Source organism: Octodon degus, unplaced genomic scaffold (assembly GCF_000260255.1).
Source record: "Octodon degus isolate 3935 unplaced genomic scaffold, OctDeg1.0 scaffold00072, whole genome shotgun sequence".
NCBI lineage: Eukaryota > Metazoa > Chordata > Mammalia > Rodentia > Octodontidae > Octodon > Octodon degus.
In genome coordinates, this window is record NW_004524648.1 from 4,960,551 (window position 1) to 4,974,824 (window position 14,274).

The 14,274-nt window shown below is 50.7% G+C and overlaps 1 protein-coding gene across 4 annotated transcripts in view; it reads left to right on the top strand.

Annotated features, from left to right (window-relative positions):
- Flot2 (flotillin 2) overlaps window positions 1-14,139 on the top strand; it is a 24,872-nt gene extending 10,733 nt beyond the window's left edge. Inside the window, exons 2-11 of one of the 4 annotated variants that reach the window (XM_004635396.2) lie at window positions 3,072-3,153; window positions 8,593-8,683; window positions 10,040-10,163; window positions 10,887-11,005; window positions 11,097-11,210; window positions 11,301-11,420; window positions 11,512-11,726; window positions 12,029-12,212; window positions 12,622-12,771; window positions 12,882-14,139. In XM_004635396.2, coding sequence (XP_004635453.1) covers window positions 3,072-3,153; window positions 8,593-8,683; window positions 10,040-10,163; window positions 10,887-11,005; window positions 11,097-11,210; window positions 11,301-11,420; window positions 11,512-11,726; window positions 12,029-12,212; window positions 12,622-12,771; window positions 12,882-12,920 — 1,238 coding nt within the window. In that variant the 3' untranslated portion in view covers window positions 12,921-14,139. Of the gene's footprint in view, window positions 1-3,070; window positions 3,154-6,995; window positions 7,087-8,592; window positions 8,684-10,039; window positions 10,164-10,886; window positions 11,006-11,096; window positions 11,211-11,300; window positions 11,421-11,511; window positions 11,727-12,028; window positions 12,213-12,621; window positions 12,772-12,881 lie in introns of those variants that run through there. The other 3 variants (XM_023719938.1, XM_023719940.1, XM_023719939.1) reach the window with 3 other exon arrangements.
- The last annotated feature ends 135 nt before the right edge of the window (window positions 14,140-14,274 follow it).

Genomic DNA, 14,274 nt, shown 5'->3' on the forward strand with positions numbered 1-14,274 from the left:
TTAAATAATAAGAAGAAGAAGGTAGTGTGGCGCACACCTGTAATCCCAGTACTCAGGAGGCTGAGGCAGGAGGATCGTTGCAAGTTTGAGACCAAACTGGGCTATATAAAGTAAGTTCGAGGCCAGCCTGAACTGCATAACTGAATAGTGAGACCCTGTCTCAAAAAGACATATATCTATATCTATATCTTTATCTATATATCTTTATCCTGGTCAAGTTTTCATTTGTTTATCTAGAGATTTATTTAATTCTTTTCTTCATAATATATTCTGTGTAATGTATCTTTTATAATTTTCAGAATATTTTTATCTCCCACCCTCTTTTCCATAGAAAGAGCTCCCTTTTTCTTTCTTTCTTTTTTTTTTTTTTTTTGTGGAACCGGAGATTGAACTCAGGTCCTTGCTCTTGCCAGGGAAGCTCTTATTCCACTGAACCATCTCCCCAGCCCAAGGTTCCCTTTTTCTGGTTCCATACATAGGGGTTTGGGGGCTTTTTTTTTTTTAATTTTTTTTTTATTTTAGAAAAGAGTGTTCAGAGTCTCACTACTAGATTGGACTCATAGTGATTCTCCTGTTTTAGCCTCCCAAAAAATGGGATTACAGGCATGACGAGATGTTAAATCCAGTTGGGGGGGCTGGTGAGATGGCTCAGTGGTCTAAAGCACCTACTTAGAACAAGCTTGGCAAATCACAGGGACCGCGGTTCAATCCCCCAGCACCACATGCCAGCCAGCCTCGCCCCCTGGTGGGCTGAGCTGGCCACACACACACACACACACACACACACACACAAATAAATAAATAAAATTAAAAAATAAAAAATAAAATAAATCCAGTTGGGGTTACATAGTGATTTCAAGGCCAGCCTGAAGTACACAGTGAAACCTGGTCTCAAAAAGAAAAAAGCGATCGATCAATCAATCATTAGCTCTAATGAACTTTAGTAAAGCTAAAGTCTTAGGGCCAACCAAATAGCTCAGTGGATTAAAGTGCCTGTGCGGGGGCTGGGGGTCCAATCCCCAGGCTTGCCATGCTGGCCCCACCCCCGGGGTGCCCTGAGACATCCATTGAGACTGGGTGTGGTGGCTCACACCTGTAGATGGCACACACCTATAATCCCAGCTCTTGGAAGGCTGTAAACAGGTGGATCACTAGGAGTCCAAGCTGGTAGGGAGATCCTGAATACCCTGTAGACCCTTCCCTAAAATAAAAAATAAAATTCAACAAAACTGAAGTCTTTTATTTTTTGATAACAAGAATCAAATTCAGGACCTTGTGCTTGCCAGGCAGGTGCTTGTACTTCTGAGCTATATATCCCTGACTAAAGTCTTTATTTTATTTTATTTTATTTTATTTTTAAGTCTTTAAAGAACACAACCTTCTCTAGCATGGAGTTGGTTAGAAGAGTATCTCTGATTTTTTTTTTCCTATGTATTTAGTAAGGGTCTATAAGGCCAGCCTGAAGTGCACAGTGAAACCCAGTCTCAAGCACAAGCCAGGCAAGCAGTTATTCTACTGAGCTATCTCCCTGGCCCCTATTTTGTCTTTTTAAGACAAGATCTCACTATATAGCTCAGACTGGCCTTGAGCTCACTCTGTAGTCCAGGCTGGTCTAGAATTTGCAAGGATTCTCTTGCCTCAGCCTCCCAAGTGCTGGGATTATAGGCGTGCACCACCATGCCCAGCATATCTCTGATTTAATAATGATAATGATGATAATAGCTCCTACTTGTGTTTCTACATTTCAAGATAATTTTCTATAAATGATCTCATTTGACATCCATCTAATGTTATTTTGTTGTGGAAATTCCTGGAGATTCTGTGACATTATTTTTATCATAATAAAGTTTTACAGCATGAACCAGAAAAAGATAAAATAAAGAATATACCCTTCCAGGGGCCAGGGAAATAGCTCAGTAGAGTAAGCATTTGCCTGGCAAGCACAAGGGCCTGAGTTCAATCCCTGGTTCTGCCCCCCCAAAATCATATATATATATATATATATATATATCCCCTTCCAGGTCACACCACCAGGGACCTGTCTCTTCAGACCAGGCTCCAACTTTTTTTTTTTTTTTTCCTGGTAACAAGGATTGAATTCAGGCCCTTGTACTTGCCAGGCAAGCGCTTATTCTACTGAGCTATCTCCCTGGCCCAAGGCTCCACCTCTTAAGAGCTTACTCAGTTCTGCAATCATCAGCAGATTCCTTATGGCTACAACATTCCCATGATCTAATCCTCCAACAACCCCACCTCTGAACACACTTTTGGAAGATATTTTAGATGTAAATTATAACAGTAATTTGGGAGTGGGGAGCTAGCTGAGCAGTCTAAACTCCTGCCTGGCAAGCACAGAGACCCAGGTTCGATCCCCAGTATTGCATGATATATGGGCCCCAGAATCCTGGGCACACTAAGCCAGTCCTAAAACTGGGTGTGGTGGGATACACCTCTAATCCCAGTGTTGGGGAGGCTGAGACTGGAGGATCACTGAATCTGAACTGTGTAGCGGGACCCTGTACCAAATAGAGAAAAGAATTATAAGAGCAGGGGCTGGTGAGATGGCTCAGTGGTCTAAAGCACCTACTTAGAACAAGGTTAGCAAAGCACAGAGACCACGGTTCAATCCCCCAGCACCACATGCCAGCAAGCCCCACCCCCTGGTGGGCTGAGCTGGCCACACACACATATAAATAAATAAAATTAAAAAAAAAAAAGAATTATAAGAGCAGTTTAGCAAGATTCTCTCTAAATAAAAAAGGAAAAAGGGGATAAAGGTATAGCTCAGTGAGCAGACCCTGGATTCAATCCTCCAAACAAGTAAAAGGCCAAAATAGTGCCAGGTGTGGTGGTACACACCTATAATCTCAGCACTCAGGAGGCTGAGGCAGGAGGATCATTGCAAGTTGGAGACCAACCTAGGCTACATAGTGAGCTCAAGGCCAGCCTCAACTGCGTAGCAAGACCCTGTCTCAAAAAAGAAAAAAAAGTGAAAGGCCAGAGTTACTGTTGGGGTAGGGGAGACAAATCCTGGAACTGACTGACCAGCAGTGCTTTGCTTTGCTCCCCAGGGGGCTGTTGTGGTTCCGACTATAAACAGTACGTGTTTGGCGGCTGGGCCTGGGCCTGGTGGTGTATCTCCGACACTCAGAGGTAAGGGGCTGGGAACTCCAGACCTGTTTCCCTACGGCAAGGAAAAGGGGTTTCCAGCACCATCACCCACATCCTGCAGGTTAGCTAGAGCATCACCATTGAGCAGAGAGCAGGTTAAGTGCACTCACTGGGACACTGGAGGCACACATCAGGCGGGTCTGTCCATGGGTACTTTCTCCTCTCTGCGTTCCTCTTTTCCACTGGAAGTGACATTACTTCTGTCCCAGAGAATTCAGAGTCATACCAGGCAGACTGTTTCCTAATTTTAGCCCAGTTATTCCAGAAGTCTTAGCCAGGCACAGTGGCACATGCCTATAATCCCACCACTGAGAACACTGAGGCAGAAATACTAGGCTAGCCTGAGAGCAAGACCCTATCTCAAAAAAACAAGAACCAAAAATAAACAAACCACACAGTCATAAGTATGTACCCTGTTTTTTGTGTTTTGGGGTTTGTTTGTTTTTTTTTTTTTCTTTTTTGCTATACTGGGGATTGAACTCTGGACCCTGTGCTTACCAGGCAAGCACTTATTCTACTGAGCTATCTCCCCAGGCCCATATACCCTGTTTTGAGTGGGTGTTCCGAGGAAAGAAAGGCTGCAAAGAACCCCTACACACACTTACCCATGAGGCCTTGAGACAACTCAGAATGAAAGTACGGTCAGAAGCACTCTGTGACAATACAGAGGTAGAGACAAAGGGTATAGATCTGGGGAATTGGTGCTGGTGCCAGGCAAAACCGGTTCAGACCTAGACCAGTGGTGGCGAACCTGTGGTACATCTGCCATTGTGGACCCAGGGAGCCCTCTCTGTCAGCACACAAATCAAGTCACCCTCGCAGCCAAGCCCTAGATAGTCTTTTTTTTTTTTTTTTTTTCCTAAAATAAAACCTCAGCCTACAATCCCAGAACTCAGGAGGCTGAGGCAGGAGGATTGCTATGAATTTGAGACCAGCCTGGGCTACATAGTAAGTTCAAGCCCAGTCTGAACTACATAATGAGACCCTATCTCAAAAAAAAAAAAGTGCTGGTGAGATGGCTCAGTGGTCTAAAGCACCTACTTAGAACAAGCTTATCAAAGCACAGGGACCACAGTTCAATCCCCCAGCACCACATGCCAGCCAGCCCTGCCCCCTGGTGGGCTGAGCTGGCCACACAAACATACACACACACACACACACACACACACACACACATAAATAAATAAATAAATAAATTTAAAAAAAAATTAGACTACAACCTCAGTATTCAGATTTAATTGTAGTGTTGGTAGTTTGCAATAAATATGTAGGTTTGGGGATACAGTTTGGGTACTTTGTCTCTAGAAGGTTCACCGTCATTGCCCTAGATGCAAGGAAGGAGATTGTAGCCCCCCAGAATACCCAGCATCCACCTCTCCTTGCTGGTGCCTCCAGACCCCAGGGCAGGGCCAAAGCTGGCCTCTCCTGCTGCCCAGATATAAGGCACACCAGACACCTTTCTGGGATCGCTCCCTCCCTGACAGTGGGAAATAGGGGAGGAACGCAGATCCCTCCAGACCAGGACCCGAGCAACAAGGACAATAGAGCTGTGAAGGTGTGGACATGTTGGAGGCTGGGCATCGCAAAGGGGAAGCCACGGAGATTCCAGCAGAAATCCCCCTCTTCACAGCCCCAGCTAATCAGCAGATAGAAGCTCATGTCTGCGCTGACCGGCTGTCAGTGCTTAAGGCTCCTAGAAGTCTGAGGGTGTCTGCTGTGGGGATGGAGGAGGGGAGTAAGTCACAGGTGCCTCAGGCCCTGATTTCACAGTCATCCCCTCCACGCTCACATCTCTCTCCTCACTTTACCTTGCCTGAGCTGACGGAGCCAAAAACAGCAGAGAACAGTCAATACTGGTCACAACTTCCTCTCCAAAGGCTCCTAGCCATGCCTGAGTGGGTCACTTGTCCTGAGAGAAGTAGAGAGCCCTCTCCAGAGATACTGCCACCCCACACACCATACAATCCCAGCTCAACAGAGTATCTTGTTCAAACACCTCAACTTGGGATCCAGGATATAGCTCAGCAGTGCAGCACTTGCCCGGCAAGTGCAACGTCCTGATTCCTAGTAACCCACACCAAAAAAAAAAAAAAAAAAGAATCCTTAGCAAGCACCTCAACTTACAGCCAAGCCCTGATCCTTTGTGAATTGCACAGAGACCTGTCTCCAGCGGGGCTCTGCTGTTAGGGCAATATTCCTGCAGCCCTTTACATTCTTGGTCTCTTCCTCTGCAGGGAGCAGAGCCCCCAGACAGGAGGGCTAAGCCTGCCTGATAGCAGATTTGGGAATGAGAAGTGGGGGGCCTTGTACCTCATCTTAGAAAACTGACCTCAGGCTCCACATCCTCATTCTGGGTTGTTTTGCTTTATTTGGCTATCCAGAATCAAACTCAGGTCCTTGCACTTGTCAGGCAGGCGCTGTGCTGCTGAGCTATATCCCTGGCTCCAAATGTCCTCATGCTGGTGCCACTTACTGGGCAGTCTGAGCCCTCCCCCATCTTGTTCTGTATTTTGGGAGCCAGCCCCTTCACCAATCTCTAGCCCACTTGGGGAATGTCTTCATGGGTTGGGGCCTCTCAGGTCAGAGTAGAGGCTTCTAACCCAGCCTCCATACTCAGCCTTTTCCACAGCTAGCCTGTATCTCCTCCCACTCCACCCCAAGGTGTCAGCCATTCTTCATCCAGGCTCAGTGAAGTCCTTCCTGCTGCACGCACTCCAGTGTCCTGTACTATCCTGAGGCCCGGACACCGAGAGCTCTCTCCCTATCCTGAGCGATTCCTCCACCTCTGGCATCTGAGATGCAGCCTCCTGTGTTTCACCCTTCCTTTCCCTCCCATTTCCCTCTCTCCTTTCCCAGAAGAGAGCTTGGTGGGTGGCTGACTGAACTGGGTCAAGAGATCTTTCAGGCCCAGGGGTCCTAGAGTTAGGGTCTCAGAAGATGAAGGCAGCCTTTGTAGGTCTGCATGGCTAAGCCCCCAGAGCCAGTGCTGTGGGAGCAGCCCCTCCCAGGGTTAGGCTGGTGGTTCCACATTGCCTGTTTCCCCAGCCACCTGCTTCTGCCCACTTCTTTTCCTTCTTGGGGTCTATAGAACCTTTCCATGCTATCCACAACATGTCTGTGCCTTGGACCACCACCCTACACACACATGCACCTAGCTAGGGAAGACCAGGTAGCCTCTAGATACCTTTTCTGCCCAAGTGCAGCTTTGAAAATTCCAAAGTAAATTGGTCCCTGTGAATTTTCTGGCAGAAGCATCCCACAGCCTTCCTTGACCTTCCCCCTCAATCAGACATCCAAACTTTACTTTGGGCTTCTCAGGCCCTAAATTGGCTGCTTAGCAAAATGTAGCAAAGCAGTATTAACTGTGGTACATTAGTTCTCAGAGTGGCTACCTCCCAAGATTTCTAGAACACAGGTTGGCCTGTGTTAGGAGGGTGGAGCTAATGCTGAGTTTTCCAGATTGTGGTAGGAATCTCCTGGGAAAGTGAGGAGGTGGGCAACCTGGGTGCCCTTCCCACAGGCCTTCTGTCCTGAAGCCCTGTTCCCAGGGCATTAGCAGGCATCTCCTCCAACTCAGTAGCACTTCATTGTAAAGGGATGGGGACCAGAGACGAGACCCTGGAGCTTCAGGCCAGCAGAGGGACACCTTTGCTCTCCTGCAGCCCTGGGCCAAGCTGGCAGGCGGGGGTGAAGTTATTGAGAGCACCCCCGCCCTGCCCACATGTCAGGCATCAGTGCTTATCTAGTAACCACTGTGTGTGTTTGCTGTGTCCCCTCCTACCCTTCCTGTCCCTACCTCTCCCTACACCCTGGCTGCTCCTCAGACTGTCTCTGGAGGTTATGACCATCCTGTGTCGCTGTGAGAATATTGAGACGTCGGAGGGGGTCCCGCTATTCGTAACAGGGGTTGCACAGGTAATAACTCACCTGCTTCCTCTTCTGTGTCTAACCTTCTCTCTTCCTGCCCCATGGGGCCTGGCAGGCAGGAGCTGAATGGACTCCCCTCCTGAGTGTGCCGCCCTGCCCTCTTCCCACCTTGGCTGCCCTGGGTGCCACAGTGGAGCCCGGTAGATCCCCAGGGCCCTTCCCCCTCTGCACTGGGGCTGCAAGTAGGTCAAGGGCGAGTGATTCCAGATACGTTGGGCAAGCCAGCCAATGGATATACTTGGATGCCAAGCATCATTGCTTACAGCTAGAGTTGGTAAAATCTGGTTTTGGCTAGAATGTTGAGCAACCCTGAGTATTTTCTCTACAGTGTGCAAGTTCCCTTCATTGCTTCATTCACCAGCTCTCTACTGAACACTTTTTCAGTTTAAGCTACTAAGAATTCAACATCCAAATGTGCTGTCCTTTCAGAAGCAGTTGCCAGTGTGTCCCCAGGCTGGAAACAGCCTACATAGCATCTTGCCCATCCCCCTTCCTCAGTGCTGAGCTGCCTTTCAGCCTTCTCAGACAACATCCAATACCACCAACTCCTTTCCCCCTCTTTCCTGTGCTAGTCAAGACACCACACCTAGCCCATCAGACTTTGGAAGAATGGGAAGACAGGCTTCTGGGAAGAGGTCTAAGAAGAGAGGCTCAGAGTACCTTCAATGGAACAGCGAGGGTCCAGGCCTTCCTCAACACTGAAGCAGTCCCAACCCCTCAAAACTCACTATTCTATTGGCACCATCTGCCAATCTCCAGGGCCCATTTAAGGTGGGTGAATGTGGACCTATCTGGTCAGAACAACTCTTTCTGGGGTTAATGCTGCTTACCCAAGAGGCTCTGATGTGCCCCGCCTGGACCCTGTAACAGAGGATGATGGGCTTCAAATCATGGCCTTTAGTCAGGTAGAGGGCCTAGACAGGGATTCTCTGGCCAGGGGTAGGTACAGGATCATTTCATTCTTGGCCTAGCAGTGGGCATATTCTCACTATGTAAACCTGCCAGGCAGAGCTTTCTAGGCAGCCTCCTGGGGTCCTGAGTAGACCCAGGCATTGAGAGAACCCTGGAACATTCATATGACACCCATGAATACCCTGCACAGCAGGGCCTGGAGCTGCAGCACCTACTTCCTAGTCTAAGCCATAACTTACACAATAAAACCTAGGCTCTCCCCGACCCCATCAGACCCAAACCACAGCCACATCTTACTTACTTCCTTTTCCTTACAATTCAAGCCAGGATGCCTAGAGCAGAAGACGTGTGCACATGTGTAACCCACTTACCCTGCTTCCCTGGAGCTGCCTGCACCTGTCCTTCCCTTCTCCTACCTTTTGCTCACACACTGCCAACTACAACCCCTTGAAGAGTTCTCCACAGTCTCCTAACCAGGACCCTTGGCCTGTCCCAACTGGAACAGTAAGGTATTGGACTCATTTCCCACACCTCAGGCCCTGAGCCCCCAGACCCATGCCCCTGTTTTGCATTTCTTGGCAGGATTTCCCTAGAGATTATGACGTTGCAGCCCCGCTGTGAGGACGTAGAGACGGCCGAGGGGGTAGCTTTAACTGTGACGGGTGTCGCCCAGGTATAGTAACTCAGCAGCCCTGCGCATGTCCATTGAGGTGCCTCGTCCCCATGCTGGGGTTGGGGGGGGAAACAGGAGAGGACGGCATCCAGGGGCAGTTTCTGCCCCGTGTCCCTGTCATCCTCCCCAACAAGAGGGTCATCACCACTGAAACATGCTTGTTTGGTCCCCCAGCAGGACTAACAGATGCCCCTTCTCTCCTCAGTGGCTCTCGAGGGACAGAACCAGTGCTGAAGGCTCCTGTCTCACTAACCCATCCCCATTCTTTGCAGGTGTTGGACACGCCACCCCCCAGAGCACAGGCCTACCCTGTTCCCTGCACAAGGGGTGGGAGGAATGTCCTGAGGGAGAGCCCCACAGAGCAGAGGAGCTCTGAGTCAGAGGCTGTGTTATGTCCCCCATTTGGAGCCTGGGAGGGGCACCCCTGCCCTAATCCACCTCTCAACTTCACAGGGCAGCAAGGTGTAACTGTGTCACAGGCCTCTGTTGGGGGAATTAGCTGAATAGTTGGAGAAGCAAAGGCACCATGGGGGGCACTCCTGGGAGCTGTCTCATGCTCCATCTTTTGTGGTTACCTGTCTGCGTCCCTGTTGCTCATTTTCCTTTTTTTTTTTTTTTTTCATTTTCCTTTTTGTACTCTCTGCCCCTCAGCCTGAGGGTCTCCCACCTGTGGAGAACCTTACGAGGGAGGAGTTGGCTAGCAAGAAAGTAGTGAGCTGGAGAGATGGAGAGATAAGCCCCAAGTGGCTGAGAGTGAGGCAGGGTCAGGGCCTAGGGATGCCAGTGCAGACAAGATTTTCGCTGTGCTTGTGCTACCCCAGCTTGTGCTAGCCCAGCACCTGTGATCCCAGCAGTCTTTCAAGTTGAGGCTGGAAGATTGCAGCCTATCCAGGGTAACTTCTTGATGTAGTAAGACCCTGTATCCAAACAAAAGTAACAAAAGAGCCAGAGGTATAGTTCAGAGCAGAGGCTCTGGGTTCAATCTGTAGTCCTGCAAAAAAAAAAAAAAAAAAGAAAGAAAGAAAGAAAGAAAGAAAGAAAGAAAGAAAGAAAGAAAGAAAGAAAAACATCCCTTGTGCCCTGTCTTACTGTCAGAGAGCATAGATGTGGGGCTGGGGAGATGGCTCAATAGAATAAGCGCTTGCCTGGCAAGCGCAAGGGCCTGAGTTCAATCCCTGGTTCCGCCAAAAAAAAAAGAGAGAGAGAGAGATTGAGCATAGATGCTCCAGCCCCTTCTCATAGCCCTTAGGACTCTAACTCTGACAAAGGAGGGGAGGGCACAGCCACCAGCCTCCGGTCTGGGGCTTCTATCTGCCTGCCTCCAGCCCAGCTCAAGAGCCTCTGTGACCCTGGCAGGTGAAGATCATGACAGAGAAGGAGCTTCTAGCTGTGGCTTGCGAGCAGTTCTTAGGCAAGAACGTGGTGGACATCAAGAACGTCGTCCTGCAGACCCTGGAAGGGCATCTGCGCTCCATCCTCGGTGAGGCTCTCCTTACTCTCACATGGTTCCCAGGCTAAGGCCGGGGACAAGTCCATGGTGGGGCACAGGGGCCTCTCCGCTGAGATTTTGTGGTTTGGTTTGGTTTAGTTTAGTTTGGTCTATTTGTTGGGCTTTTTAAAATTTTCTTTTGTTTTTTGAGACAGGGTCTTGCTACGTGGTTCAGGCTGGCCTGGACTCATAACGTAGCCCAGGGTAGCCTTGAACTCATGGTGACCCCTCTGCCTCAGCCTCTTGAGTGCTGGCATTACCAGACCCAGTTCTCCAGTAAGGACTTGAACTGAAAACGTTTTTCCCTCAAGTACTATGTTTTCAAGCCAGGGGTATGGAGTTATAGCCCAGTGGTAGTGCACATGCTTAGCATGTGAAGAGGCCCTGGGTTCAGTCCCCAGCAACAAAAGGGGGGGGGGGAACCTACAGGTGACTTGAATGAAGGTGTGTGTGTGTGTGTGTGTGTGTGTGTGTGTGTGTGGTGGTGGTGCACAAGCTACTCAGAAACCTGGTGCTGCTTGGGACTCCACTCTTCACCCAGCCTGGGTTCTGTAGAACACAGCTCAGTGTTAAACAATAGGAGAAGAAGCCCCAGGAAGACCCACCTAAGGCCACACAGGCCTTGCATGCATCCAAACTTGTACTTGCATGCTTCCTCCCTTTCCCAGCTGGCTGGGCTCCCGGGGAGCCAGCCCATGATCCCTCTGCTCCCAGGGACCCTGACAGTGGAGCAGATTTATCAGGACCGGGACCAGTTTGCCAAGCTGGTGCGGGAAGTAGCAGCCCCTGATGTTGGCCGCATGGGCATTGAGATCCTCAGCTTTACCATCAAGGTGAGGAAGGCTGCACTCCCAGCCCCCTCCTGGTGGGAGGCACAACTTCATGCCTATGGCCATCCCTACAATGACTCCCACCCCCCCCCAGGACGTGTATGACAAAGTCGACTATCTGAGCTCCCTAGGCAAGACACAGACTGCCGTGGTACAGAGAGATGCTGACATTGGTGTGGCTGAAGCCGAGCGAGATGCAGGCATCCGGGTATGGAAGATTGCCTTTCTACCCTTGGGACAGAATTTAGGGGTGATGATCTGTCAGGGGACCCTCAGCACCTGCCCATCCTTCTCCCAGGAAGCTGAGTGCAAGAAAGAGATGTTGGATGTGAAGTTTATGGCAGACACCAAGATTGCTGACTCCAAGCGGGCCTTTGAACTGCAGAAGTCAGCTTTCAGTGAGGAGGTCAACGTCAAGGTGAGAAGTCGGGGCATTCAGGGTTGGGGCTCAAGGTTCAGGGCCTGCTGGCCAGCCTTCAATGTGCTGTCTCTCCTGTCTCCTGCCACAGACAGCTGAGGCCCAGCTGGCCTATGAGCTGCAGGGGGCTCGCGAGCAGCAGAAGATCCGGCAAGAAGAGATTGAGATTGAGGTTGTGCAGCGCAAGAAGCAGATCGCAGTGGAGGCACAGGAGATCCTGCGCACAGACAAGGAGCTCATCTCCACAGTGCGCTGCCCTGCTGAGGCTGAGGCCCACCGCATCCAGCAGATCGCAGAGGGCGAAAAGTGAGAGCTGCTGGGTGCTGGGGCTGGGATTAGGCTCCTTTGCCTGCAGCATACTCTCTTCACACTGTGCATGGGACTGTTGTCAGGAAGGCTAAATGAGATAAGGGGGCTTAAATTACTGGTACTGTGCTTGGCACAGAGGGCCTCCCTGTTAGTCCCCTCTCCCATTTACTACAGGGAGCCCAAGGCTGCAACCCAGCGCACCCTCTTCAGAGCAGAGGGCTGGAAGAGTGGCTGGCCCCCTGGCAAGATTTGAGAGGACACTGGTACCTGCCACTGATCTCCTGGTTGGGCTCCCCCAGGGTGAAGCAAGTCCTCCTGGCACAGGCAGAGGCTGAGAAGATACGTAAAATTGGAGAGGCAGAGGCAGCGGTCATTGAAGCGATGGGCAAGGCAGAAGCTGAGCGGATGAAGCTGAAGGCTGAGGCCTACCAAAAATACGGGGATGCAGCCAAGATGGCCTTGGTTCTGGAGGCCCTGCCTCAGGTGAGGTTCCCCCTACTAGGCTGGCACACAGAATTTAAATCTCCTTGCTTAAATAGTGAGCCACGTAGCAGAAAATCTCTGGGCTACAGGCTGGAGGGATGTAAAAAAGAGACTAGGGCCAAGGAGACAGCTCAGTGGCATAAGCACTTGACTGGCATGCATAAGGTCCCAGGTTCGATCCCTGGTACTGCAAAAAAAAAAAAAGAGTACTCAGCAGGGTGGTGCAGGAACCTCCCAACCAGGCCATTCTAGCTCCTGAGGCTCTCCTGCCACAGTTTGCAAAGTGGTGGGTCAGAGAGGCCAAGCTGCTTTGGAGTTTGGGTGAGATGGAGAAGGGCAAGGTGGTGCTAGTCAGGGCAGGCAGACAGGGGGCGCTAACCACACTCTTTCCCCCATCTCCACCTTACAGATTGCTGCCAAAATTGCTGCCCCACTTACCAAAGTTGATGAGATTGTGGTCCTCAGTGGGGACAACAGCAAGGTGACATCAGAAGTGAACCGACTGCTGGCAGAGCTGCCCGCCTCTGTGCATGCCCTCACAGGTGTGGACCTCTCAAAGGTGTGTATCTCCCTAGCTGCAGGGGTAACCTTGGCAGTCCAGTGGACTGGCCTGGGCAGATGGGTCCAGGGCTCCGCAGCAAGGCCTCACGGCATCTCCCATCTTTGCAGATACCCCTGATCAAGAATGTCACCGGTGCACAGGTGTGAGGCTCCTGCCAGCCTACACCCTTCAGCAGCCGCCTGCCCCTCCCTCCGTTTTAATACCACGGGGACAACAAGAACAATACTGACTCTGGTGCCTTATTTTGCAGGGACCAGAAGTGCTGCCTGTTCTGCCCATCTCTTGCTGTCTTCCCTTCTCTCCTGTCTGTCTCTTCCCCTTCCTGTCCTCTACCTCACACCCTCACTTTCACTGCCATACTCATCTAGTTTGTCTCTTCTACCCTCATTTCTCCATGTATCTCTTCCTGTCTTTTTCTCTCCCTCCCTCATACCCCTTATGCACATCATGTAGTTTAAGATGAAAATGTTTATTATAATCACTGTCTGTGGGGGCGGCCTTGCTGCTCCTCAGAATCCTGGTGCCTTGAAGTTCTCTGTGTATCTGTCTGTCCTCCCTGAGACCCAGGCCAGAGCCCAGCATGGGTAGAGAGGGTCTAGGAGGGATGACTACTCTACTCGCTCTTGGCCTGGCTTTCCCAGTCCTAAACCCTACTCCAGTGCCCACAGCCACTCAGTTGTGCCCCTCTAGGCCTGGGTAGCCCGGGCCTGCAAGTCCCAGAGCCATTGCCCCTTCATTTCATCCCTCCCAGGCCCAGACCTGCTATCATCCCTGCTGTCTCCCTGACCCCTGGGGCACAGAGGCAAGGCCTTCTGTCTAGAGCAGCTCCTTGGTTTGCTCCTGCCTTAGGAGACCCAGCTTGTGTTCAGGGAAATCCCATTGCTAGGCATGTCCCTGCAAAGTGGATGGGGCATGGTCCCAAGCCTGCAAAGCCTTTCTGGGTCAAGGTCTAGCCCTGTTAGGAACAGCAAAGTGTAAATACCCTCTTTCTGCTAGTGCTGTCCTGCCCTGTGTATGGAACCCTCCCATTGGGCAAGGCTGTGCCAACCCTGTCCAGAGTTAAGTGCTGTTCATAGAGTGGCCAGACCCCCACTCCCCTTGTGCCATCTTTCTTCTGGGCCAAAGTGAGTGGTTTCAGCCATGGGAAGCAGCTCAGTCCTCTTTCTTGTGCCAGTGGAGGCAGAAGAAGCATCCTGGCAGGGGTGCAGTGGCTGTCATCCCATGACCCCAGTCCCCTCACTCTGGGCCCTGCCCCAGCCTGTGTAGCTCTTCTGCATGTGAATGCTGCATGTCTGGTCAGGGGCTTGGATGTTGCACTGCCCCACTGCCTGTCCCCTTCAGTAAAATAAAGATCTCTTATGCAGACCCTCTGTGTTGCATATTCTGTAAGGAGAGACAGAATCAGGAACCAACCAGGGCACCAGATATGGTAGCACATATGCCCATGACCCCAGCACTTGGGAGGGAAAACAGGAAGATCACCACGAATTTGAGGCCAGC